The sequence below is a fragment of the Harpia harpyja genome, chromosome 13, assembly GCF_026419915.1.
Source record: "Harpia harpyja isolate bHarHar1 chromosome 13, bHarHar1 primary haplotype, whole genome shotgun sequence".
Lineage (NCBI taxonomy): Eukaryota > Metazoa > Chordata > Aves > Accipitriformes > Accipitridae > Harpia > Harpia harpyja.
The window spans coordinates 44,200,763-44,227,713 of record NC_068952.1 but is presented as its reverse complement, the minus strand read 5'-3'; the positions used below and the strand labels follow the sequence as shown (position 1 = coordinate 44,227,713).

Genomic DNA, 26,951 nt, shown 5'->3' with positions numbered 1-26,951 from the left:
TGCTGCCAGCCGGCTCAGCTGCTTGCCAAGGGACTTCATAGCCCATTTTCCAAAAGATTTAACACCGAGGGATCTTTCAAGACCTCTCAGTAATGGCATCTAATTGCTTTGTAGGACTGCTGAATATCGCATGGTGCTGCTCAGCAATTTTCTGCTTAACTGGCCGACTCCCCCGAGGGCGATGTGCTGCAACACAAGATTTGGGGCTTTAGAGTAATTTTGCAAGGTTACTATAGAGAAAGAGAGAACATCATATTTTGTTGTTGTTGTAGGATTGTCTGAAAATGCCCACACGGTGTGTGTGACAGGAAGCAAAAAGAGAGCTGCTCATGGGTTGGTTTGGCTTAGCTGCTAAGTCAAAACCAATCAAAATAACACGAGAGCTAAAAATAGTGCTTTGCTGGGTACACAAAAGATTCTGCTCTCCCGACCCCACGCAAGTCAGGAGAAATGGCTGAAATGAACGAATAATTTATGCTAAGTGGAATTCCAACATTCTTTCGCATTCCCAATGAAATCTTTAGGTCAAAATGAGCTGATTTGCAGGGTGTGGTGGTGCCAACACCTCCCTCATCTCTGATCAAGATGGGCCTCTGATCTGATCACAGCTTCCACTACAAACCACCCTGGAAACGCAGCTGTTTGTGTCCCTCATGCAGGACATGGATGGTCCAATCCTGCCTGTGGGCTCAGCCCATCTACAGCCTCCACGTGTATCTTTGCCGCAACCAGGTCTGCTCTTAGGAAGATCCCCAAGGAAGGAGAGCTACAGGGCAAGGAATGGGGGAATCTGAGTTTAAAACAGAGCCATCTGCTTTACAGAGCACAGCAAGGAGGTTTTCAGCATCTCCCCCACTTGCCAACAGCGCTGAATAAAACTCCACTACAGATAATGGAACTTATTTTTATTTAACAGTAACATATAGTATATAAATAGGGTAAATACTTTAAAATATACAATATATCACATTTGGACATTCAGTCAAAGAAAGGCAACTCTACTTGTGTAGCTAAAACGTTAATCAAAAGAACAATGCACAGAGAAAGAAGCAGATGGTAGAGACACATCAGGTCTGGAGAACAGGAGCACACAAAGATTACAGTAGTACAAAATGCAACTCCAGGGCTGGTTACAGAGGGCAGGAACCACAGGAGCTTTCATGCGATGCTTTTTGTGACAAACACCTGTCCCCAGGAGGGTCTGGATGGGCCGTACGGATGCTTTCCACACAGCTTTGCCCTCCTCCTATCACACAGAGCTGGTTAGAGGCAGCAGAAGGAAGAAATGCCAGGATCCCACAGCAAGCACGCTCAGAGGAACTCGCTGCACACATCGGAAACAGGAGACATACCTTGGAATGTAAGATACTGGCATTTCACAACCTGGTGCCAAGTATCAGCTGATGCTACGGGGTTTCCAGCTTCATGAGCTGCACAGCGTACCATAAACCCCAGGCAACAGCTGCCCCTTCAGGATCAGTGTCAGCAGACTTCTGAGCCCATCACCCCGAAGAATATCTAAATAATACAAGCTGATCAGCACAGGACATGACACTGTATGCAGAAACTGGGTTTTGATGTTTCGCTGAGCACTGCAGGCCACGGTCTGGCCAGGCATCCCATCTGCAAACTAATTTGGGCTACAACCAGACTTGGAGAAGCAAATTCCTATCAGAGCATGCCAAGTGCTCGTCTACACAGACCTAGCCCAGCCGTGCCTGCTCAGACTGTGGATCAAACCAGTGTCTGACCCATATCGCTAAATCACCCACCAGCAAACAAACGTCATGAACGTTTAGAGTCACCTCACCAGGACAGCCAGCTTCTCACGCTATGCAAAAGCAGCTCTCTAGCCACATGCCATCCCTTTGCTCATTAAACACACTCATGTCCCTCTCTGTCCGCTCCAACTGGAAAAGCAGCGACTGCTCGTGAAGAGGTGGTTTCCAAACCAGCCTGTCCCATGCCAGGCAGCAGTCATACCCTCGTAAGCTTCACATTGGCCAAATCCTACTTTTCTCTTCCTTCCGACCCAAGGACACACGCCGGCTGATACAGTACCACCCCTCTTGCTGGTCTGCTCTCACAGTTATTTCCCTCTTGCTGGGCACAAGCAGGAGGAACTTCTCAGGTCACAGAGCCCACTGTGAACAAAAACTATTGTGCAATGCTGAGCTCGAGCCCTGCAGCTGGAGAAACTTCACGTGAGCATCCCCGCATCACCTTACCTAGACATCCCTGGTGTCACTTTGGCCTCTCCACCAGTGCTAGCTACGTCAGCGTCCCTCTGAACCTAAATTCTTGTGAGAGCTGCAGCATGACCACGGTCCTGCAAGGCTTAATGCAATGAAGAGAGGTGCAACATGTCTTGCTATACGTCCCCTGGCATCACAGTTATCCCCTTTAGGGACAGCCAAAGCCACTATCATCAGCTTTTCATTTCATCTAACTTTCTAAGTCTAACTTGAAGTATCTACAGCAAACGAAAGCCACTCACAGGCTGGGCTGATGAGGAAAGCCCACCAAATGCTCCCCCAGGCAGCACGCTGTCGCTGAGTGGTACTATCACATATATTCATACCAGTGGTGTAGAAGTGGGTTTGCCAGCCACAGCTCTCAGCCTGACGGAGGACACACTATGGTGCTCGCCAGTATTTCTCAGCAAGTTCAACTGTACAGCTTCCAAATAATCTTAACAACACCCATCTCCCTCCTTCCACCTCATCTCTCAAATGGATGCACTGTTCCCATTCAGTTTACTAAACTTCATTGCAGGATGCTAAACCCTTTCCACGTAGCTTTACCCTTCAGGATCAAAACAGGCTTGGAAGTCCACACTAACTGCACTGCTGGGAAGGAAGCAAGAATAAAGCTGCGAGCTCATCAGGAAAGCCACCCACACGCACTATTGCTGCTGCTTCTCTCCCAGCCCTAGGAAGCCACCAAATGCAACTGCTTTGCCCTCCAGTGTCCACATTCAGCATTACACCCCTTCAAAAAGGCCCGAATGCTACTTCAAATCAAAAGCATGCAGAAAAGCTTTGCGTTCGATTTTTGCCCCACTAATTACAACTAAAGAGGTACAAAAGGTTTAAAGCAAGACGAGCAGGAGACTAAAGACCCATAAGAAAAATTTCTTAATATAAAGAGCAGTACACTTTTGTAATATTTATCAACACTATAGCTTCTTCTGATGACTGACTTATGACCCAACAGTGCACTACAAGGGATTTTGGCAGATGTTGGCAACGGGCAGGGAGAATCCAGAAAAGCACCAGCTTGTCTGACCCCACAGGGCAAACTACTTTTCAGGGACTACACAAAACCCTATCACTTCCACACCTACTCCCAGCCCCGGTACTCCTCGCAGGTGCCCTCACTTTGCCTAGCTAAACTCAGCCAAATTGTCATGAAACGCAGACCAAATATTCTCCCCGGGCAATGCAAGATGGAAGCACCTTAATTCTCCCCTCCAATTTTCAAATTAGGGGCTTGGACCAATATCCTCTAAGTTGACAGAAAATAAATCCCTGCCTAATTCAAGCTGGAATGGAATAGTCTCCACAACTAGTTCAGGAAAGCCTTTGTGTACACCACTGGCATTAACCAAATGCAATCCTGAACTGGCTCTGTCATAGCAGTCCTGACTCCTGCCAGAAGCCAACAACTTTGCCAGCACCATGCTGAAAATACTTTGTGGAAACTTCTCCACAATCTGTGCTTTCGATCAAATACCTGTATTTGCAGTACAACGGGCACAAACTTCTGCCCTGTGGTTCCTGTTTAGGGAGATGAAGCAGAGCTTACCACACAGAAAGGGTCCTATAGAAATGTAAGAGAGAGGTTGGTATCTGTTAATGTATTTACACACACACATGCACTCTCTCACTCACTCAGAGTAAATGAAAGCAATGGCAGAATCAGAACATGGAGTATGAACTTCAAAGTATTTTCAGGTGTTTTATTTTCTGTCAATGCTTAGCTAGCTTGCAGCGTGTACATGTCTCCATATGGGGGGGTCTGTGTATAAGGTTTATGTCAGCAACTGTTTGAAAACAGCAATGTACTTCTGTATTATCTTTCCCTGTCACTCGTTCCCCAGGGTAAAATAAGGTAAAGCTTCTCTCTCCCATGCACAAACTATGGAAAGTAAAATCAGAGTCACCTTGTGTTTGGGAACATTGCATAAGGTGTAAACCAGGGATATTTTCACTATCTGATCACAAAAGAAAAAAAAAAGAGAAGCTTTACAATCTTTAGGGCTCTCATTTTTAAATAATAAAAAAGTATGACAAAATAAAGGAAAGTACTTAGATAAAACTTGCAACTATTAAGTACAAACTATTTATGACAAGATTTAGTAAGCAAAGCAGGACAGAAGCCTGCAGGTAAATGAACCCAGACTGAAATGCAACATAGACCATGATAAACTCAGCAGCACAACATCTAGAACTCAAGTAACAAACAGGTGATAGACATGATCCCTGAAAGAAAAACAAAATACCCAGCTGAAAGCACCAGCGGGGTGCTGGAGCCCCAACCAGCAAACTTCAGGAAAAAAAAAAAAAAAAAAAGGGTTGGAAACTGCTCTTCAAATTACTTAAAATATCCCAGTGCAGGGTTTCCAACCATTGAGAAATGAGAAAGTGTGGTTCAGTGTTTCTTAAAGGTTATTTGATGGGGAAAAAATGAACCAAGTTATTTAAAGGGTTGTTCTTACTTGGCAGGAATTACTCAATGAAACTTCAATGTTGTTTAACACCTATTTACTTGATTCAGTTTTGAAGCAATTTGAACCTCCCACATTCCCACAAGCAACTAGCAGTTTCTTGACTCCTTGTCCCCAGTCTATTTCTGGTTTAACTGGTTATAAAAATCTTATTTGCCAAAATATCATCCATAAGAGGGGAACGTGAGAGGCACTGCAAAAACAGCAAGTGAAAATAGATGCACATGCCTGGCTGGGCAGAGGAAATATGGCTGGATTAGTACAAGATCCTCTTCCAATTAACGGAGCCTTGTGCTCACCGTGCAGTCCAGAAGGAGACTGCACACAGGCATAAACATGGCTTTCTGGGAAAATTAACGTTGCATTCACAGTTACCACCGGAGAAAATGATGGTCCCCAGAGCTGCCATCATGAACACAGCCTGGCACAATGGCCAGGGGAGCTGCACGGCTTCACCTTCCCTGCTGGCTCCCACGTGCAGAGGCGGTTGTACAGACAACGCTTTGTCTATTCCCTGCATAAACACACTCAGAGGAAAAGTTCAACTCTGCCCACGTGCATTGAAGGTTAAGAACAGACCGTGAGGACAGTCATACCCTCCTACTTCACCCAACAGTCCTTCCAAGCCTTAACTCCTTTTCAGCTAGAAACCCAAGATTTGCTCATTTGAACCAAAGCTATATAAATATGTTATTAAAAAAACCCACAAATGCAAACATTTACCAAGAAAGGAAGAAAAGTTACAGTGAAATGAGGCCTTGTTATTGTCTTAAATCAGGCAAGCCAGGAATTTCCTCAAGGAGGCTTGTCTGTTTTCAGTCCTGTTCCAATTGCCCGGCTGTCTATGCGTCTTCCAAGCTACCTAACATACCCTTGTCAACAAGGTGTGCTTTTAGCGTGTTGAAGATGTGGAGCTGCTGGTCTGGCCGCAAGGTTAAGAACTGCTGGATCAGTTTGCTTGGGTTCGGACCTCTGAAACACAAAAGCATCATTATCAATGACTCACATTGCTATATCTCAAATGATCTGGCAACCCGAATGCAATTTCATCAAAATAATAGGCTTAAAGTAATAGCCATGTTGCCCATTCCTTCACCAGTTCTACCCAGGGAGGTTAACTCCAGTTGAGATGTGGAAATGGATGCAAAAGGCACAGGATGCTGAACAGTAAACAAAGAAAAAAACCCCACCCCACCCAAACCCAATCTGTTTCAAGAGGGTTGTGCATCTTCCCTTATCAGCAGATGCTCCCCTTCAAAAATCAAAGCAGCCATATAAGGACAGTTCCTCAACTCGTTCAGTACATCTTTTATGCACCTACAGGCTTTCTTCTATGCTTGGCTACAGAATACTTGTTAATGCTACAAAATTAGGTTTTTCTGCTATTTCAACTCTGGAAACCCTACTCAAGATTCGCAGGGATGCAGGAGGGACATGGAGGAATTTCAGAGAGATTGGAATAGCAGACCCTGGGAAATGAGGGTTGTGTTTTCAGCTCTGCATGACCTTGCTAAAAGATGCTTCCCTTCTTCAAGCCTCCATTTCCTCTCTTTCTTTGTCTTGTATTTTTAGATGTTAATCTAACAGGGGTAACAACTGTCTCTTATTCAAGCCTGTACATAACTTGAGTTTGACAGGGCCCCCAAACTTCACTGCAAAGCAATAAATACCTGATAAAGCTTGCGATGTACACGTTAACAAAGGTAGCCATCAGGTACTGACAGTCAAAGCGGTCCATGATGCCTCCGTGCCCTGGGATTGTGTTGGCAAAGTCCTGTGCCAAGCAGAAGGGATTGCATTTAGCAGTTTCAAATGCCCATTACATGTACTTGCCTATGTACCTCTATGCACGACCCTTATACCCTTGCTCTAATTCTTCCCAGAAGGCAAAAGTCAGACTAAGACGACATTTTGTTTAATCTCTCCCTGGTTTTAAAAGTTTCTCCGTTATGAAGACTACCAGTGCCTGAGGGACATCAAGGCTTGACTCATATCTGTCACTTAAAGGTCAAGGAAGGCTAGTGTTTATCTCTTGCAACCCTGTCTTGCCTTTCAAGGCATCATAACTGAACACGGACTGTTTATACGTAAAACCAGCCTGCAAGACATCAAGGGAAGCCTCAAATTGCAAAATTTCCTGACTGAGTCTTTCTTCCTCTACCTCAAGTTCTGCACCAAAGCAGCGTTTAGAATATCACAGTTGAAATTTCAAGGTCTCTCTCCATTCAGTCAAACAACCTAGATCCTGCTCCGCCATTTTATCTGTGACTGAACAAACCTCCCCTCCCTTCCCAAAGCGCCCAGCCTGCCACTCCTTGGAGCACAGGGACTATTTAGAGTGGTAGCAACCATTTAGCCTTTCCTTTCTAAAATGTAAATGACCTTCACCATCCTCACCTTGATTTTGAAGGCCCTCTTAAATCCACTAGCAAAGAAGCCTCCAAATGGCCCAATGAGGGAGGCGAAAGTAGACAGTGCGATGCTGTGGATTTGGAAGGGGTACATCCGGACTGTCTTCTGCAGAAAGAAAAACATGTCAGAGAAGGATTTTCAATGAGAATAGCACTGTCCACCACCTGCCCCTCTTTCTCTGCTCTCTGGGCTTTAGGTTACTTGGTTTTCAAGTGGGTTAATGTCCCACCAGACTTGGAACAACTCCTTTGGGCCTTCAACCAGCATGGAGCACTACTCAAACTCCCCCTTTCTCTGGATGTACCATCGTCCCTTGTCATGTTCCTTCAAAGACCATCAAAATAAAGCCCTGATCTCTTAGTTTTCCTATCCCAATAAATAAGATCCAATAAACAGAGAGTCCTACCCAGCCCACCACGGACTGCAGCACCAAGGGGATGTTGTACTCCTGTAGCTGGAACAGCTCGGATGGCTCACAGTCCACTGTGAAGCTGTTGGTGTCATTGTTGAACTCCACCGGACAGGTGAAGCACCGGTACCCAGACATCACATAGGACAGCTTCAAGGAGAGAGAAAAAGAGACGCAGCAAGAAAAAGCAGGATTAATATTTTCCTGAGCAATGTGGCAGAGACGGTCTCAGGGGAAAAGGCCACTCAAGGAGACACGGCAAGGAGGGAGCCACACTCCCAGCTTCATTAAGAAGATTACTCTCCTGAGAAGCAGTAATTGGCTAAAGGCAGAGTAAGCATTTTTGTTCAGTAAGTGCATCGGTTCAGCATGCAGTGATCAGAGCCCTGTACGAACAGGCTGAGACAGGCTGCACTGTTTGGCTGAGAAGACGGAAACAAGAAGACACAGAGATTGTCATAAAAACAGAGAAGAGTATTCCAAGAGCGCTGAATTCCCCGCACAGCCCTTGAAATAATGCACAGCATTCATCCAACAGGAGCAGAGAGAAAATTTCAAGGATAATTATTGTAATAAACATGTCACAGGGTCTAACAGGGACTAAAAACTTCCTCCAGTACTCTGCTCCATCTGCCGTATCTGCACACAGCACAGAACACAGCCATGGACCAGTTCAAATCCTAGTCAGTAAGGAAAATGTGAAGTCTTGGACAAGAGCTGGGAGAGCTTAAAGCTTGACTGCGTGTAGACAAAACAATGTCACCCTATGAAGGGAAAAGACCAATGAAATAAGCACTATGATTGCTACTTACCAGCAATCCAAACAAAACGGTGGCAAAAAATCCTCCAATAAAACCCTCCCAGGTCTTCTTTGGGGAGAGCTGCCAGGGAAAGAGAGAAGGGGTAATTACAAACTGTACATCTCCGCACACCACCTCACACCGATGCAGCCCTTCCTCACTTGTGAATTGCTGAGGCAAGTACAAACTGGTGCCAACAACCAACGAATAAGAGTTTGGTCAGAAGCTGACACTAACACCTCAGTCTGAAATGGTTCATTTAACTTTACAGCCTCAAAGACTGTGATGCACACCAAGTTTAATTTGGAGGCTTACTTCAGACCCATGACAAGCCACAGAACTGGAGATGAAGGAACACAGGACTAAGACCCAAAGAAGCCAAAATGCATGTTTTGTCCACCAAAGTATTACAAACCTTGATGAGTGGTGTGCGGCCGAAGAAGAACCCAAACATGTATGCCATGATGTCATTGCAGATCACACAGGAAATTGGGACGATGAACCTAGATGGGAGAAGAATCAAACCATTGGAAAGTGCCAAGATCAGACAACTCCATGACTTAACTAAATGAGTAGTTGCTTCATAAGATGCTTTGTGGTGCCATCACATCAACGTCTCCCCCTCCAAAGCAATGCAAGGAGCAACCACTTGAAGCTCCTCGGGAAATCTGGGGGACTGCTCTAGTGCTCTGGACTAAAAAGCAGGTCGTATACCCAGAATGGCCTGTTTTAAGCACATTGTTTTTTGCCACACATGACATGCTGTTAGACAGTTGCCTCCTTTCCCCCCGGAGAGGCTGTATTTTAGCTGTAAGCAGGCAGCTCCCAAAGCACTCTGGGCTGGTTGTGACACGCAGAGGAACATGCGATCTTAAAGTGGCCAAAATTAGTTTCCGGCCCTGCTGGTTTTGGAAGGACCACCGAAGGGGCTTCTCCTCTGCACAGCAGCTGGAGTAAGGTGGCAGGCTGCAATGTCCTTCCTTTCAAAGTGCTGCTTTTAACACGGTGCTGACAGCATTGCCCCAAATCAAGTGCCAAGCAGCACTTTCCCATCCATTTGCTAGATGCGGGTATAATGAGAAAGCACTTACACAGGCCTGACGCTGCCTGAAAGGTCCCTGCACCCCACAGCAATTTTGAGATGCTTCTTTACAACAACTCTCTATACTGCTCAAGTAGCACAAAGCAAGTCCTAAATTGCTGAGGTGTCACTCAATCTTTTGCTTTTCTATTCTGAACAGGTTGGTCCCTCACAGGAAGTACCTTCTCCTTGGCCATTTGTTTTTTTAAAAGAACAGTTTTAACTCAAAACACAGTCATTCGTTTCAGGCTGCAGAAATGAAAGCAACTCAGAACGCACGGCAACTCACCATATCATTCCTTCAAACAGGTTGTGAATGATGAGATGCGACTGGGTAACAACAATCAGCAACGTCACATGGGTCCATCCAAACTGGAAGAGAAGACAGCATGCAGTCCAGCCTGCCTAGAGACACTGCCCACACACATCACTGGCAGAAATCAGATGCTGTTAGCTACCTCTCAGAGAACGGCTCGTGCACATGCGCATTTCTAGCATGCACCTTCACCATGACAAACACCAAGAGTCACGAAGAGCAGTGAACAGTCACCCATAGTAATTTATGGGCATGTTCCTCAGCTCAAGCTCAGAAGTGACCTTCATTGGGAAGACTTCTGCTGGACCAAATGCTCTTTAGCCCACCCCTATCCCACACATCTCACTCAGCCTTCTGACTGTATAAGAAGAGGAGAAGACTGATAGATATCCAAGCTGTATCCCTGTGTGCTGAATATACTGGAAAGCAAAACTAGCCACGTCAACAGTCAAATACAAGCAATGCCTTACTGATGTTTGGGAAAAGGGGGACATAGCCAATTAACCCTGGTGGTGATCTACGCTCAGCACAAGAGTCAAGTAGCCTTGTGCAGTCCTCTCAGCTTGCAGAAAGTTTCTTAATAGCATCCACAAGTGCAGAGAGAAGAGAATACATGTTTGCAGGGAATTTTGGTCAGAGCCAGCTTCCTAAAAATACAGTCTGCTCACAGTAACTTTTCTTCCAGGCAGCATTAAAATGCACGACCAGCACAGAAGCATCTACTGACACATAGTCCTCTACACAACGTTTTCAGGCAGGCTACATTATTCCTTCTTCTGCCTCCAACTGGGGGCAGCCAGGCCCTGCATTTAACCTTACCATGTAGAATTGGAGGCGATAGTGTTTCTTCACCAGACTCAAGACAAACATGCAGAAACCTGTTGAGAGACAGTAGAAAAGTAAATGGTGGGAATGTATCTGCAACAGTAAGAAATACTTTTTTACCATGACATTGCACAGCTCCTTAGGATTTTACTTGAGTAAAGCAGCAATGTGGAGTGGGAAAACACACTACTTGGGAAGTCACAAAGTACCATTGCCTACAGGTAACACTTGGACAGATGAACAATCAAGCCTGGCTGTCCCATCCAGATTATGGAGTTTTCTTCTACAGAGCCTCATGGAAGAGATTTGCCACCACTACTCTAACCATGCAGCCAAGTTCCATCATCACTGAAGAGCAGAGATAATTTGCTATGGATCCTACATTGGACACAATACTCAGAACAAGAGTGGTTCAAGGAGATTTCTTCCCTCCAGCCCAGACAAGATTAAGGAACAGAAAATGTGGTCTCTACCTGTTAAGTACAGGGCGAAAGAAATGAAGCGGTGGTATTTGCTGAGAATTCGCAGGGGCTCCTCTCTCTGAACCAAGGTGAAGAAATAATCCGTCACAGTCTCGCCATAGAAAAAGTAGTTTACGCAGAGCAGGAAGTACCTGCGAAGGATGCAGATGCTCGTTAGGAGGAACCCTAAAAGGCTTCTGGAGAAACACAGAAAGTGACTGATTCCTAAGGTCTTTACATTGCTCTGGTACACTGCAAACAGGCTTTCTTCAAGTGACAGCCAGAACTTTATTTCCCCCAGTCTAGAAATGTCACCTTCATTCAAATTAGTGGCTGCATCACTCAGCTCCGCTTTGCCATGGATCAAACCGCTGGGGTTTGGGTTTGGCCGCCTGATGCACAACGACTTTCTGCCTTTAGGTGGCACTCCTCAACAGGCCTCTGCGAGTCTGTGCATCCTTAAATCACCCGCTCTGTGCTTCCTGAAAGCGCTGCTCCTGCCCTCTCCCAAGCCCTTAAGTCCCAACGTTCAGCCCTGTTTCACAACCACCTAAAAAGTCCCATCCCACCCAAGCAATCACGTCCATCTCTAAGTGGTGATGCCTGTCAATGCTGTCCCTTGCACAGATCATGGGATTCAAATCTCTGCACTTCATTAACAACAGGGCAAACTTTATCAATATGGGCTCTTTCAAGATATCGATCTATCAAGATTTGTGGGAGCTTTTCCTTCACAAGAGCTGCTAACGCACGACACTGGTCAACACACAGCAATCCCAGGGTCTCTGGTTTGGAGGTAGCCAGATGATTCCCTTGCTGCCTGTCTGCAATGGGATGAAGCGTTACTGCTGCACAGAAGCCTGGGGAGGGGAGCAGCCCCCTTACTCACCAGCTGAGCGTCCTGAACCAGGGCAGGTCATACGAGTGGTACACATTATAGCCAATAGTGATAATCTCGTGGAAACATTTGATCTGGACACACATCACCTACACAAAAAGATACAGAAGCTGTAATACATGTTGGTTAAATATCTCTTTCCTCCAGGAGATAAAAAACATGCATGTGCAGAGCAAAAGGTCCTTAAGCAGTTGCTATCAGTCTGCCAGGAGTCTCCTAATCCAACATGGGAAGCCCACCACGTTGTTTTTCCCTCCCCTTTCCTCTGCAGGAGTTTTCCAACAACCCCTTGTATTAGTTTCAATTGTAGCCAAATGCTGACTGCCAGGGCAGGTGGTCACAGATTCCTTCCAGGTTTCCTCCATGGAGAGAGAAATCCAGCAAGCTGAATAAGGATCTCCAAAATATGAGGTGCTGAGCTTCCCACCCCAGCAATGGTCCCAGCAACCTTCCCCCCCTACCGCTGTGAACATCAGGGCATCTCTTTGGAGCACTTACTATTGTCATTAAGACCATGGGTCCCAAGTAGATGATGATGAAGAAGAAGGTAATCATTGCCAGCGTGAGGATGCCTCTTACCCACCAATTCTTCCATCTAAGCCATAGAGAAGGAAAGACATTAGAGAAAGTCAAAACAAAGCAAGGAAGCAGGACAGCACTTCTGCTCTCTGTACATCACAGGAAGGAAACTGAGCCCTGGAAACCCCAAGTTTCCTTTTAGTGCTGCAGAGAGATCTTGATCCACTGATGAAGGCCTGGTTGCAGCAGCTGCAAGGCTACAGTTCAGCTCAGTCTCCCCTGCTATGAACGTCACTAAATGCAGAAAGCATTAGCTAGGTGCAGAGCATCTCTAAGGGCACTGAAATGGGACAGGAGAGCATCTGCTCCTGTTCTGCTACACGTTTCCCACACTTTGGACAAGCTGCATGGTAAGTTCAAATAAAATGGGGACCATTACCCCTCTCTGCACTCGTTTCAAGAGCAGGCATGGGCCCTGGTGTGTCGAACCCTCGCTACTCTGCAACAGATCCTGCCTTGAGCCTCTCTCATCCTCACAGCACACCCAGGAGAGATACTTTCTCCCGTGATACAAGTAAGATGCTTTCCCCCCAAAGCAGTCTATAGAGAACATTCCCAGTTTGTTCTTAAATCTTGTCCTTATCAGCATGCTTTTCTCATGCATTCCTGCAGAAGTAGGTCACACTAGTGGTTAAAAACCACTGCAGTTGAAGTCTTTGCTGAGAGTGCTGTCAAAGCTAAACACGTCTTCTGCCCCACCCAGGCCTCTTTTCACCTGCCAGGACCAAGGACGCAGCGAGGTGGCCCTCCCGCAGCACTCCTCCGCCACCGGTCCTCTCCCACGCACAGCAGCCCTGAGCGCTGCGCTCTGCTCTCCCCGCTAGCATCACCTTCATCTTCTGTCTCCTGTGGCCGCGGGGGCACCTTCCTGCTTGCATGCCAGGGAGGGAGAGCGCAGCGCTTCTGAGAGCTGCTTATTCAGCTTCCAGCAGCCACCACCATGCTGCTGGGGCTAGGAAAGGCGCAGTGAAGGTGCAGGGGCCCTGGCAGCAGAGGGGAATGATGCTCAGTGAGTGCTACCTTGAGGACAGGTTGGAGAGAGCTCTGTTCAGGACCTCTGGAGTGTCATCCGATGTCGGCACCGGGGGCGATCCTCCAAATTCAGATTTGCTTTCACTGTCTGATGCTGTCTCTCCATCCAGCTTGTTCTCAGACTCAGACTCCTGCAAGTTAAAGAGAGACAAAGAGCTTTACTACACACAGTGCTGGCACTCTTTGAAGACACTCAGACCAGCCCACTGCATGTAACACTCACCACCACTCTGCTTCTGTGTGAGAGAAAGAGAAGAAAATATTCTGGGTATTACACAGGGTTATACCCATGAGAAACGACATCAAGTGTTTTAGGTGACATACGTGATGGGTTTTACTCTTCATCAGTCTCAGCAGCAGCCATAGAAAAGGATCTGTTCCCTCTGAACAGTTAAAGATGCCTCGCAGTTGATTAATAAGTATCTCCAAGTACAGCAAGTGCTTAAGGGACACAAGCTTGTTAGCAGGAATTTTTACAAGGTCTCCCAATCTCCAGGCAGATGTCCAAGTATGCAACACTGCCCAAATCAGACAGAAAGAAAGGCCCCCAAGCAGACAGGCTCAAGGCTTTCAGACAGACTTTTCAAGTGCTGACTTTACATGAGGGCACTAAAAATAACACCAAGCCCATCCTCAAATAGCCGAAGAGGAAGAGCATGGCTTATCGCTCAGGCCCAACCATCCTCTCCGACCACAGAAGAAACCTGAAGTACTAGAAAGGAACGCACGTGCTTTCCCTGCCCCTTGTACTGCTCCAGCACTTAGCTCAGAGCGAAGTCCTGTATTTAGGGGGTAAATAAATAGAGGCGAGACAGGAGGTTACTGAAGGCTCTGCAACAGGCCAGTGGTGGACAAAGGATTACGAACAACCTCCTGGCTCCCAGGCAGTCCCATGCCCTCTCCCCAGTGGCAGTTTTGGCTCCAGTCCAGCTCCTGAATAGGGGACGAATCCAAACTTCCACATTTTGCCCCTCATTTCAGTGGCAGAGCTTCATCCTGCTCCTCAGTCCTTGAAGCAAGGAAGGAAAACACCAGTCCCTGGGGAGCACTCATGCATCAGGCAAGGCAGAGCCCATGCGTTTGGCCTCAGACCATGGACTATTTTAAAACTCCCGGAAAAGAAAGCATGTTTGCAGGAAAAGCAAGGAGGGAGCCAAGCTGACAAACACAGGGAGCTCTGCAAACAAAGCGACTTCATCCCTTTGGGCTCCCAGGCAGTGCTGCCCTGCACTCGGAGAGGGGGGACCCCCACCAAAACAAGCATCCACTGCAACTGGTTTGGTGTAACCAAATCGAGGGGTATTTGTAGTTCACTAGAGCAGTAAGACTTGAGTAGCTCCCTTATTTAATGCAGGAAAAGATAATTACTTCCCAAGCTGTAACATATCAATGGCTGCAGGCCAGGTTCTTAAAACAGACAAGGACAGCTAGACACAGTCAGGTGGAGGCAGCTAAAAATACAACAGTGCTGTCAGAGATAACTTCCGTGGACGAGCGAAGCACCAGCCATCGCACCAGTCACACCCTGTGTCGCCTCTTGCTCGCCTTGCTCCGCGCTTGCTTCTTTCCATTCCCATCGACTGGGAAGCAAGAGGAAAGCAAAACTAAATACTTCTGCCAGCGCTCACGTGGGTTTGAAGAGCTGGCAAAGAAATGCAACTTGGCTTTTTTTTCAGCTGTTTTTTAACTGACCTGAAAAATCCACTTGTCCCTCGGACTTCAGAGAGATTTAGTGCCATTTAGCTGGGAACACACAAAAGATCGAATCCATAAGGCAGCTGCAAATGGCAGCAAGCAAAAAGACTGGAAACGATAAAACTCCCTGCAGACCATGAGTTTGGCATCCTATAGCACAGCACAGGTCAGGGGCCCTGTTCCTGAGCAGGTTTTGGGAAATCAGTGCACTGTATTTAGCTACAGTCTATGTTTCCTATTTCAATGCTTTCTCTATGCTTTCTCCAAGAGAAGGATTCTCTGCAGAATTCCCCTGTGAGTAACCTAAATAACAGAGAAAAGCTTCAGCTCCAGCCTGACCAAACTCAGTTTCTCCTTCTGGTCTTCTAGATTACATTTAGGAAATGGGGGGTTTTCTTCTCTTGTTGCACATTTCTAAAAAAGAAAAATTAATGTGACTGATTCAAATCAAATGGGCAAGGAAGTGCTTAGGTACTTAGGGCAACCACCATCATCTGTATAGGCTAAAACCAAAAACCTCAAGCAGGTTTCTAATGTAGTCCAAGTATCCATCATCTCATGCAAGTCCCAGGCTCGCCAGCCATGCAATAAAAGGACTAGGCATTGAAACGAGGAAGCAGATCCAAGCCAGCATCCCTGCAGTTTATTCCCCAAAGCACTAACATTGCAAGGCTAAGCGCAATGCAGGCAAATTATTCCTTGCCTGTGGCCCAGAGGATCAGAAGTTTCGCAAAGTGCTCAGAGACCAAAAGAAAGGGAAAGAGCACTGATGCCTTCCTCCCTTCCACTCCTGGCCAAGAACATGAAAGATGAAAGCAACTGCATAGCTCAAGAAACAGAAGAATTTGATGTTGCAACCGAGCTAATCCAACAGCTGCTGGAATAGGCAGTCCCGATCTCTGCCATAGCCCAGACGATGATTTCTTGCACTAATTGCAAGACACCGATGGTGCAGCTGAATTGATGTAAACCACATCACCAGTTACCTGATCCACCAATTTCAGCACAAACGCAAACCAAACCTCGTGCTGCAAAGTGTTTTGGTCTCCAAGAGCAGGAGCAAAGCCTCACTGGATCAGTCCAACAGCGCAAGCGTCCCGCTTTTCCCCACTTCATCCTCAGCAGTGGGAACAGGAGAGGTTGTGCAACAGACACGCAATACCCACAGCTCCAACAAACATTGCCACGTTATTTCCAGAGAGTACAATGAAGGCAATCAAGAGGTTTATCAAGATACAGGGACGTTGTTAGGGTTCAACATTAAATGGAGGACTCATTCCTGCCACATGTCTTGCTTCCTCAATTTAAGCCTGACGGGAGCTGGAAGAAAACATTTTCCCTTATGGAAGAAATCGCCACTTAAAGTGAGGGCTAGCATACATTTTAACATCTTCACTTCAAAAACAACTGAGCAGTGTTGGGAATCAGCTCTTCTCCCTACTTAGACCTCTCTCTGAAACGAAGTGTTGAGATTATATAGGACATTGTGCCAGATATAGGCTATGGAGAGGACTCAGTAATTGACACTATTTTTATACCTTTTATGCAAATTGCAACCATCAGCCTACAAATCACCAGTTTAAGCAGCTGAGCAGGGTGCTAAATAACTTGTTTAAGCCTGAGCGTGATGCACCCTGGTCTGGGCTACTTAATCCAGCTGTGGCATTGCCTTGGTAACGCCCTCCCGCACATTTCCACTGCTATCTCGCTAGTCCTCCAACCGAGCCAGACAGATCCCCGTCCCCAAAGGATAATCATCAGATAGCAATGCTTTCCTCAAAGCAGCTTGCAGTAGCAAGCAAAGAGTGCAAACCGGCACAGACGACAGTGAGTGATGCTTGCCGAGGGCTATCGCCGGTGAAAATTTAAGCTCATTACAGAGTGCTTCTGCAATGAGCTTGTGACTGCAAGGCGCAGGTTTGGGCTGTGTTAAGCCACAGACTGCAGAGTGTCCCGCAATGCCAGTACAAACAGCGTTTCAGGGAAGCTGGGTCTAATAGATGGTATTCTGTCACCAATTCTGCTGCTCCCCTAAGAAACACCAGGCTTCTGACGCCTCTTCTCTGCTGTTTTCTGCTATTTCTGCCCTTGAAACAAAAGCCTGGAGAGACTCAGACTTGCAGTAAGTTAACGCAGAAATCATGACTTGTCTCCTTTCCCAGCCACTGGACCGTACCCTCTCCTTTACCCTTCCATGGACCTTTTTTCTGCCTTTTTTTAGTTGTTGTTTAGGTTCTTCCTAAAATCGAAGCTATTTAGCCACAGGCTGATCCTCACATACATCTGATCATGCCTGAACCAACTATGACTTTGAGGTAGCAACTAACAGCACGACACAGGTACCTAAAAGCTTCAATCTTGCACCAGGGTCTCATTGAACCAGATGCTGCCCAGACAAATGAAAATGCAGCCCTGTCACCTTTCAGCAATCCCACCACTTTCCACTGGTGCTTCTGCACTGGGACATAGCTGTCTCCAGCTGTATTTATTCCATATTCTCTTACCACACCCCTCCCTCACCAATTTTTCCTGCTGGTTCAGTTGTTGATATTCCCTCTGCCTCTCTCCTCCCAGGCAGAAGGAAGGCAGAGCACTCAGTGCAAATGTGTGCCAAGATGTTAGAAATCCACATGCATGATGCAGAGCCAGGAAACAATTAAAAACCCTTAATAAGAGCAAAGGAAACCTTCCCTCCAGTTACCTAGGAATCTGGCTTTATTTTTCTGGTTTTTTTACTGTTAAAACACAATGAAATGCAGTAGCTTTTACTGGCTTTTGTCACCAACATGGAGTTATTAAATTGAAGGGCTCTTTTGTGCAAATCTGCCTGTCCAGCACCGTAGGCAAGCCCAGCGCTCCTTCTTCAATTTATCATCTCAATATTGAAGGCTTCTTAAAGAATCAAGGGAATAAGTAATGCAGGAATAAAATCAAGATAGCAACATATATTTTATGCTAACTTGTTCATTTCTACACAAGCCATGATGAGAAGAAAGAGTAAAACCCGCAGATCTCTGCAAGGGCTGTTTCTCCTGACTGGTGAAGCAGAGCAGACAGAGGAAAAAAGCCAGATAACTACTTCCTTATCGTATCTGTGAAATCAGTAGATCTAAGCAACATTTGTGAACAAATATTTTATCACCTAAAGAAAGGCAGACGGAGAAAGGAGTTGTCTTAGCTTTCTTTAAATCACTTAACTCCATCAAGTACGCGGTAAGAAATTTGTACTCATATTTTAAATGGCTTTCTTGCAGCAGAAGCTGTAAGCACTCTGTTTTTTTGCCCAAGTATCCATGACATGATCTCAGTTGTCATAGAAACAAGTCAGCTACCTCCCTGCCAAAAATTTTCTGCCCAATACAGAGATACAGTTAAGTATTCAATGCTGGTAGATTAAATTAGTTCAAGAAATCCCATTATTTGTGCACCTTTCTTGAAGCAAGGTGCTGTTTTATTTAGACTTCCCGCCAGATTTTAACAAAAAGCTGTGATGGAAAATGCTAATGCACTGTTAAAGAGAAAAATATAGTTACTTTTTCAGGCAATAAAATTGACAGCTAGAACAACAGGGACCAACTGTACTAAAGCCTCTACTATTCTCACCTCTGAGCACATTTGCAGGATCAAGGCCAATATAATTAGTCTAATGGATACAAACCCAGCGGCCTCAGTTATGAAAATCTCAATGTTTTTCAAAAGTGGTTTTACTTCCTACATCCAGGAGAACTGTCTGCTCCGTTCCCCTCTCCCCTTCTTCACTGCTTTACCTACACGGCACCTGCCCATCTCTGGCGGCTGCCATGCCACAGCCAAACCCACCTCAGACAGATCCACCAAGACCTCCGTCCTCAAGGTGACATCAAGGCAAAAAATCCTCCCGTTACTCCCTAAAGGCAGGATATTCTCTTTTAGAGGTTTACAAGCCAGAAGGGTGAAACGAGAGAGAAGTTTGGAGACCATTAGCACTAGAAGGAAGAAAGAAACAAGCGCCCAGGCTTGATTTGTACTAAGGTCCCCGAGAAGCACTGGCTTTTTGCAAGTGGGCACAAAGTAGCTTGTGTCCTGGTGCTGGTCTAGGGCAAAGTGCTTGAACTTCTTGGGCTGTGAAGTTACCTGCAGGGCAGTTAAATTCAAGTTTCTCATGTCCCTCCCTCAAGATATCCCACCCCAAGCTGGCATCTAGTGGTGACTGCTTTATTTGTTTCAAAAAAATCAACAAAGCTCAGGTTTCATTTATGTTGATATGGGACTCCCTTCCCCAAAAAACATATTCCAGTTGAAAGCACGCACAGAAATTAGGGCATGCCTAAAAATGGAGACCATTAGCAGCTAACATCACAAAAAGCATAAATGTTTGCATAGTGGCTGAAATGACTAAGAAAACTCCCATTGCCATCTTATGTTCCCAAAGCCGCCTGCTTTGTTTTGAACACAAGCAAGCTCAGCTTGCCAGTGGGATGTGATTGGAGGTATGCACAGTTTGCATTTAGCAGAACAACAGTCTGATACAAGAGCCTGATCTCAGTGTCAGCAAATATGATTCATGCGAAGTCGTATATCCCTGTGACTCACTCGGCACAAGTTAATCCTCTGCCTGGCCCCCAACACAGCACCCACTCCGGGGTCTGTTTATTCCAGGAAATCAAGAAGGTAAATGCATCAGGCTCCAAGTTCTTTCCAGAAGCTATTGTATACAAAAGAGCACAAAAATAGGTTGCTGGTTCTGGCATTCCCCCATAATTTCCTACTGCTAAGAAAGGAACCTGCCTCCCCCTCTGAAAGACGTGATGGAGATGTTTTGGAGATAGGCTTCAGTGCTGGGTTCTCCTGGATCTAACTGGCATCCCTCTGCTATTGTGCCATTTACCGAACTGGCAGACTTTATTGTCCCTGCAGAGACGGAGAAACACGTAGAGAAACAAGAAAGCCAAGCTCCTAAGTGCCTCTTGGAATCAGTGTCTGAAAGAGGCTGCCCCAGCTTGGAGCTGCGTCTGCACAATTCTGCACAGACATTTCAACCTGTTGTTTTTTGGAAGATCTGTGAGAAACAAGAGGGAGAACAAACAGCTCTGCAGCATCGGGTACACTATTCGCATCAGAACGTTAGCGCAGGGAAAGTCTATTTTTGTCCTTCGAAATGAGAGCTTGCATCAGGCCAAGGCCAATGGCTTCTGACCCTCAGTTCCTCTGGAGTTAAACATATTTTTCCAAAACCTAATCGGAAAAAAATCTTACCAGTCTATTTAATTTGCTGACTATAAGGTGACACCACAATTGTGTTCACATTTCTCTACCAGTCAATCCCATTGGCTTTATTTGAACTAATCAAGGAAAGGAGCCATGTGGGACTTGGAACAGTTATGCTTAGATGTAATCCTGATGAACCCAAATCAGTAGTTTTCTGAAGTCACAGCTATCATCATAAACCTACAGACTATCACACTACTTGTTCTAAAGAGAAATCTATGAATCTTCATTGTCCTTTATAGTCCTGGAAAACAGAAATCAGAGAAAACTCAAGTGAAGCAGATCACCAGGAGGGACACAGGCTAACACAGACCACCTTTTGGGGGAAAACAATAGAGCTATTGACAGGCACAGTAATAATTTTCTGCCCCAAATTCCTGCAGATGTGTCCTGGCCAATACAAAGAAAAGTGGCAGTATTCTTTTCTTTCAGAAAGGAAATATGGATTTGCTTGAAAACACTGCATCTTCACGCAAGATCATGTCCTAAGGGTTTCATCTCCAAGGGGAGTCCACCCCTGGTGCACATCACTGCTCATTAAAAGCAGGCAGGAGGATAAAACGGTTTTCTTGCCACCTAATGTGTGGTATGCGGTTGACAGACAGTGAACTCAGTCCTCGTTTTTTCTCACCACTGGGAAGAGAAACCCAAACATCTCATCACAACTTCCCTCTTCTCAGCACCAAACATTCCTCCATTCACAAGAATCACTCCCAGCACATCATTGCAAGCACACAGCTTTGGAAGTGCAAGCAGAGACATTGTTCGCGTACAAAACAGCTCGTCTGAGCGCCAAGCAAGAGCCCTGACCTCAACCTGCAATGGCGGGGTCAAAGACAGCACAAATATCCATCGGGAGCTGTGGCTGTTCCACGGCCTCCCTCCATCACCCTGCGCTACACTGACCTTCTTGTACACAATAACAAGCTGCGATCGAGAGCAAGGACAGACCGCTGGAGCGGCAAGAGGGAACTCGGTAAGAAGTTCCCAGATCCACTAAGACGCAGCGGGAGCACTTCAGAAAACAGGTCAGCCATCTGCCTGGAGGTAACGGCAACTTTCAGATACTGCCAAGAGAGACACTCTCTCGTGTAGCCCTCCAGACCAGACAGAAATAAATCATCTAGTCATTAAATAAGGATAGGAAACAGAAGCCAGCTCTGAACCGTCCACAGGGCTGAGTAACAGAAAAGCAATATGCACTTCGGGGGTTTAACCTGAGCATTGAGAGTCTCCGTGCTCCCTCTATCACGCACGAGTGCTGCACACAGCTCCACGCAGACTGGGAAGGAAAGGACTCCCTCACAGCCCGAGGCGGAGTCATCCAACCCTTAAAATGACAACATCTTCCTTGCATCAAACTTCTCTGGCATCGCCACAAATGGGCAAGGAAACGGGCAGTTCAATGGAGAGCCTGCGCATTTTGCAAAAAGGAGTAGCGGTCAAGTCAAACACCATCCAAAGGAAATGATGAGCAGCCTGCAGCTCCTTCGTCAGCTCCAGGGCAGGCCAGACGCAGACGAAGGTATTAAATTTGACAGCCGGTTATGATGAGCTCCATTAGAAATGCAATCAGTCCAATTTCTCATTTCCACAATTAACAGTAACAGACAACAATGCACTCCTGTTGGCAGGCGCACATAAAACTGAGCATCAAACAGCAAGGAAGGCTGAAATGTATTCTCACATCAGACCTGAGATTGCTAGCATCTATCAAGAATAAATGAGGCTCACGCTTCAGCAAAGCCAAGCAAACTGATGCTTGGTATCAAGCCTAAGATAATATTAAGAGCTATTAAAAAAATAAACCTTTGGGGTGTGTCTGGAAGCAGACTCGTACTTCTGCCTCCCTTAATCGTGGATGAAGTTGAAGAGAGGCATCACTGTAGTGATTCATTGGGTTTGGTCCTACGAGAACCTCATCTTCTTATCACAAACTCCTGACTACTAAGAGCTCTCCTGTGACCTGGGAAGTAACAGGATCTGAAATTGCCTAAACCTTCAGAGCGCCTGCACCGTTATCTCTCTACGCCCTGCACCCTTTCCCAAGACAAACACCAAAATCAGAGCTGCTGCATCCTTTCCAGCGCACACCAGGCAGCTGTTCACATCTACCCTTCACCCTCCCACACAGACCTAAGGGACAGTTACTTGTCAGCACCAGCGTTCAAACACCCAGCATTTACTTAGCTTAGCATCTTCAAAGCACTTTAGATCACTAGGGAAGTCTTGCAAAATGCCTGGAAGCACAAGAAATCATGAGGCTTGAAGCCAGAGTCTTTCACTTTTTCATAGAATCATAGAATCATTTAGGTTGGAAAAGACCTTCAAGATCATCCAGTCCAACCATCATCCATGCCCACTAAACCATGTTATGGAGTACCCCGTCTACACGCTTTTTGAATACCTCCAAGGATGGTGACTCAACCACTTCCCTGGGCAGCCTATTCCAACGTGTGACAACCCTCTCAGTAAAGAAATTTTTCCTAATATCTCCCTTGCCGCAACTTGAGGCCACTTCCTCTCGTTCTTTTGTACCACACGACAAAGATGTAGCCAGATAAAAAGTCACATCATCAGTCAGTCCACTGCAAAACCAGGCTGGAAAGAACAAGAGTCCTCATCATCGAGCCCTTCGTAAGTATGGAAACATTTCACCCCTGCACCCTTCACACCTGCTCTTCAAGGCCTCGTATCAGCGAAGCAACGCTCTTACAATCGCCGTCGCCCCTTTTCCGATAAGAAATGAGCAGGCTCAGCTGCTATGGGTGCAACGAGGTGCCGAACGCTGCACGGTGGAAGAATCCACCTGCATAGGCCACTGCACAAAAATGCCTGCCAGCACAGCGGCTGCAGGGACCGCTTCCATTTGCTCTTGCAGCTGCCACCTCTCTTAAAAGGAACAGTATTCTCCAGCAAGACACTGACTGCCAGTGACAAAGGGGTCGGTAACAAAGCCACAAGTGATGTAGGGGTGTGATCTGCAGCTCAGATAAGCCTGCCACTAAATAGAGCTGCCTTCCTCCCCTTCCATGGGACTAGGCCATGGGATGTCTGAGATCACCCCTTGATTTCGGACAGCTAGTAGTGCAACGTCCTAGCAAAAGGATGGAAAAGGAAAAAATCCTCTGTCCTCACTGTTGAGTCACATGAAGTACAAACAGCTACTGAGAAACGATCTTAAAATCCCATTAAACCAGCAGAAGTGTTCAGGAGCTCTGCATGCATCGTGAAACAATTTTCTTTTGCACTTTTCCTGTTCTCTTTGGAAGCTGGAAGAGAAAATGTGATTTAATGGGATGCACACAACACAGGAGAGAAGGCATCAACCTCTGGTTTTAGATAATGAATGAGTCTACAAAGCAAAGGAATGAGTCTACAAAGACCAAGGGAGAATGGGATCTGTAAGGTAACAAGAAACTAGAACTTGTTTCAATCATTTAAACTCAAATATCTATACACTAACAGCAACAGTTAACAGCATCTAAGTCCTCTGGGCTAAGAAAATGGGTACCAAGCACAAATAACATCAGGGCAAGTTTCCCTGTTTTTTCACTGGAGAGATCAGAGGGAGTTCACTGATCAGAGTAAACAGATGTTGCCTTGTTCCCTTTGAGACGAAGATTGTGTGTTGCACAAGAGTTTTAACAAAAATCGATTTTAAAATGTTCTGGCACGACAGTCTCAAATGAAGCAGCACAGTTTCAGCTATAAGCATTGTCCTGTGCCAGCGGGGAGGAAAACATCAAAGCTGCGACACTGTGCAAGGGTTAGAGGACCAGAAAGTGAAACCAGACTCTCTCTTTCCATTATCAAAACAACAAAGTGGGAACGAGTACAAAATACAACTTTCTGGGTCTAATCTTAAATCCAGCCGTGATGTTTACATCTCATTTTGACTCGTTTCTCTTAACGTGCCAAGAACTCTTCAGAAGACACAAGGGTTTCTGTAGAATACAATATGCATTGATAAAATATTTTTCTTGGCAAAAGAAACTGGCAAGGCTAACTGAATGACAAAGCAGAATCGGGAATCTCCCCTCTCAACAACAATACCTGCGGGCAACGCACTGGGCAGGCTAAGACCACCGATAAATTGGACGCGCATGAGCAATTTTGCAGCGTTGGCTTTACACTGCTGTTATTCCCAGGCTCTGCCAGACACTTCCCGAGCACTAAAAACACAACAGCTTGATCTCAGGGGAGGAAAGAAAAAAATCTGCCACTGAAGTCTGCTGCCACGGAAAGCACAACGCTGTAGGGTTTTACTAATGGCAGCGTTACTGTTACCATGTAATCTCCTACCAGGCTTGATTTTAACAGTTTTGGGAAATTCTCTGCCTCCCATAACTGCTTTCTATTGTTAAGAGATGTCGCGTTCAGCACCTCAGAGGAGCTGTTCTTCACCGCTTGGAAACATCTTTTCTTTTTTTTTTTTTCTCTTGCAATTCATTTGAGTTGCTTTAGGATGAGCAGTACAACATAAATGTTGCCTCTCTCTAGTAAGGACACTTCAAGTCATTGACTCAAAGGCAGTATTAGAGGAGCCCTTCAGAAGGCTCATTATAAGTAAAAAGCATACTTGCCTGGAGATAACAAGATTGCACTCAAAATAGCGGCCCTCTGACCTTCTTTAGGAACGCATCACAAGTAGCTAAAGCAAGATTGCAGCTTGGCCGAGGGAGTTTGTTTGCATACCAGTTAAGCAGTACTAGTCCTTCCAGGCTGCCGAGGGACGTCTTCCAACTCCCACAAAAGTGCTGGAATATAAAGTCCCTGAAGACTTTCTGCTGCAAAGTAAATTCCAACTGAGACAAATGTACTCATCTAGAGGAAAACAGCTTTGCCCTATGCACAACAACAACAGAATAGGAACCATCTTATTGCTCTCTTAATAGAGCTCAGCAAATCTGGATGTGAGACAGCTTCATGTAAGCTACGAAAAAGGCAGAAACTTCAGATCAAGGCAACCCACCCTCGACACGGTGAGCGCTTTCTGTCCCAGTTCCCTTTCTAATCACATCACAACAATAAAGCTTCCTCAACCTGACTGTACAGCTCCTAGCAGGTGTTAAACTGGCATTCAAAACAGCATTAAATGTGACATTTAAATTGCAAAAGGCAGTTTTGCCTGATGATTTCACGCTCCTCTGAATTGCATACTTCATGCATTAAGAGAGGAAACATCAATATGATGCTACTAAGGCAAATGGACAAGTACGGGGTTGCTCCCAAGACAGGCGCATTAAACACCAACGCAGAAAAGAACCGCTTTTCCCTCCAGTTTTTGCTCTCTGTGACCCTGCAAATATCATTTAAAAAGTTTTTCTTGACTGCTTATTCCTCTTGGTCCTCTCCTCTTTGGGGAGGCGCGGGAGGTAAAGATGACAAGGGTGACGACATGACTCACGGAGCGACCGCCAAGCTGGGAGCATCCAACTGGGCTTGGGTTTGAAAGAGAAGAGACGTTACAGGAAAAGAGAGTCGGGTTTTCTATTCATGGCTCTTTGGAGAAATGCAACTGTTAAACCTCGCTAAACTATCGATGGAGACCACGCACCCCACTGCAGGGAAGGGTATTTACTTAGGGATGACTTAGGAGATACCAAAGGCTCTCCTATGGGAACCTGCGGGGTTCTGTACCCCCCCACCCCCCATCAAAACAGTCTATGCCCAGATCTCCGCGCTCCTAGAAGGCGGGATCGGGGACCCGGTTGTCCAGCCACGGACAGAAACTCGCCCCGGGGCCGGGCTTTGCTCCTTCGGGACCGGATTTGGGGCTGTCGAAGGGGTTAGCCCGGGGCGGGGGGAGGCAAATAAAACAAGCGACGGGCCCCGCCGGCGCTGCAAGAGCACAGGCAGAGGCGCACGGAGCGGGGCAGGACGCGGGTGGCAGCGGCGGCCCCAGCGAGAGAAAGCGGAGGCGGAGGATCCCGTCCGTGTGTCCCGTCCCCGTCCATCCCCCCCCCCCCCCCCCCGCCTCCTGCCGCCGTCTGCAGGCCGCGCAGCCAGCCCGCCGCAGGCCCCGCTCCCCGGCCTCGTCCCCCCCGCTCCCCGGCCCGCATCCCCACCTTCTCCTCGGGCTCCCGCGTCCCGCCGGGCTCCCGGCCGAGCCGCTGCCGCAGCTCGGTCATCCCGGCCCCGCGCCCGCGGCCGCTCCGCTCCCCGCCGCTCCGCCACCGACGCCGTTGAGCCACCCCGAGCCGCGGCCACCAGGGGGCGGCAGAGAGCGAAGCGCCGCCGCTACCGCCGCCCAATCGACGGCGCGGAGATGGACGCGGGGGGCGGGGCTTCGCCCAACTCTGGCCCCGCCCAGGTGTACCCGGATGTGAGCCTCCACCCCACCCCGCCGGCGCCATGTTGGGTGGGCGCAAGTGCGTTGGTGTCGCCGGGGGTGGGGGCGTCGCTTGGCGATCGGGAAAGCCCCGCGCGCGGGAAGTTCACGGGGGCTGGGAGAAGCGTGGCGG

The 26,951-nt window shown here is 46.9% G+C and overlaps 1 protein-coding gene across 1 annotated transcript; it reads right to left on the bottom strand.

Annotated features, from left to right (window-relative positions):
* Positions 1-890: 890 nt before the first annotated feature.
* On the bottom strand, positions 891-26,697 carry CDS2 (CDP-diacylglycerol synthase 2). The gene is made up of 13 exons (XM_052805809.1): positions 26,556-26,697; positions 13,531-13,673; positions 12,430-12,526; positions 11,923-12,020; positions 11,046-11,185; positions 10,567-10,625; positions 9,721-9,803; positions 8,766-8,853; positions 8,363-8,431; positions 7,548-7,700; positions 7,127-7,246; positions 6,400-6,503; positions 891-5,701 (listed from the first exon to the last, which is right to left on the bottom strand). The coding sequence occupies exons 1-13, from the start codon at positions 26,616-26,618 to the stop codon at positions 5,572-5,574; spliced, it is 1,347 nt and encodes a 448-aa protein (XP_052661769.1). The 5' UTR covers positions 26,619-26,697; the 3' UTR covers positions 891-5,571.
* Between the last annotated feature and the right edge of the window lie 254 nt (positions 26,698-26,951).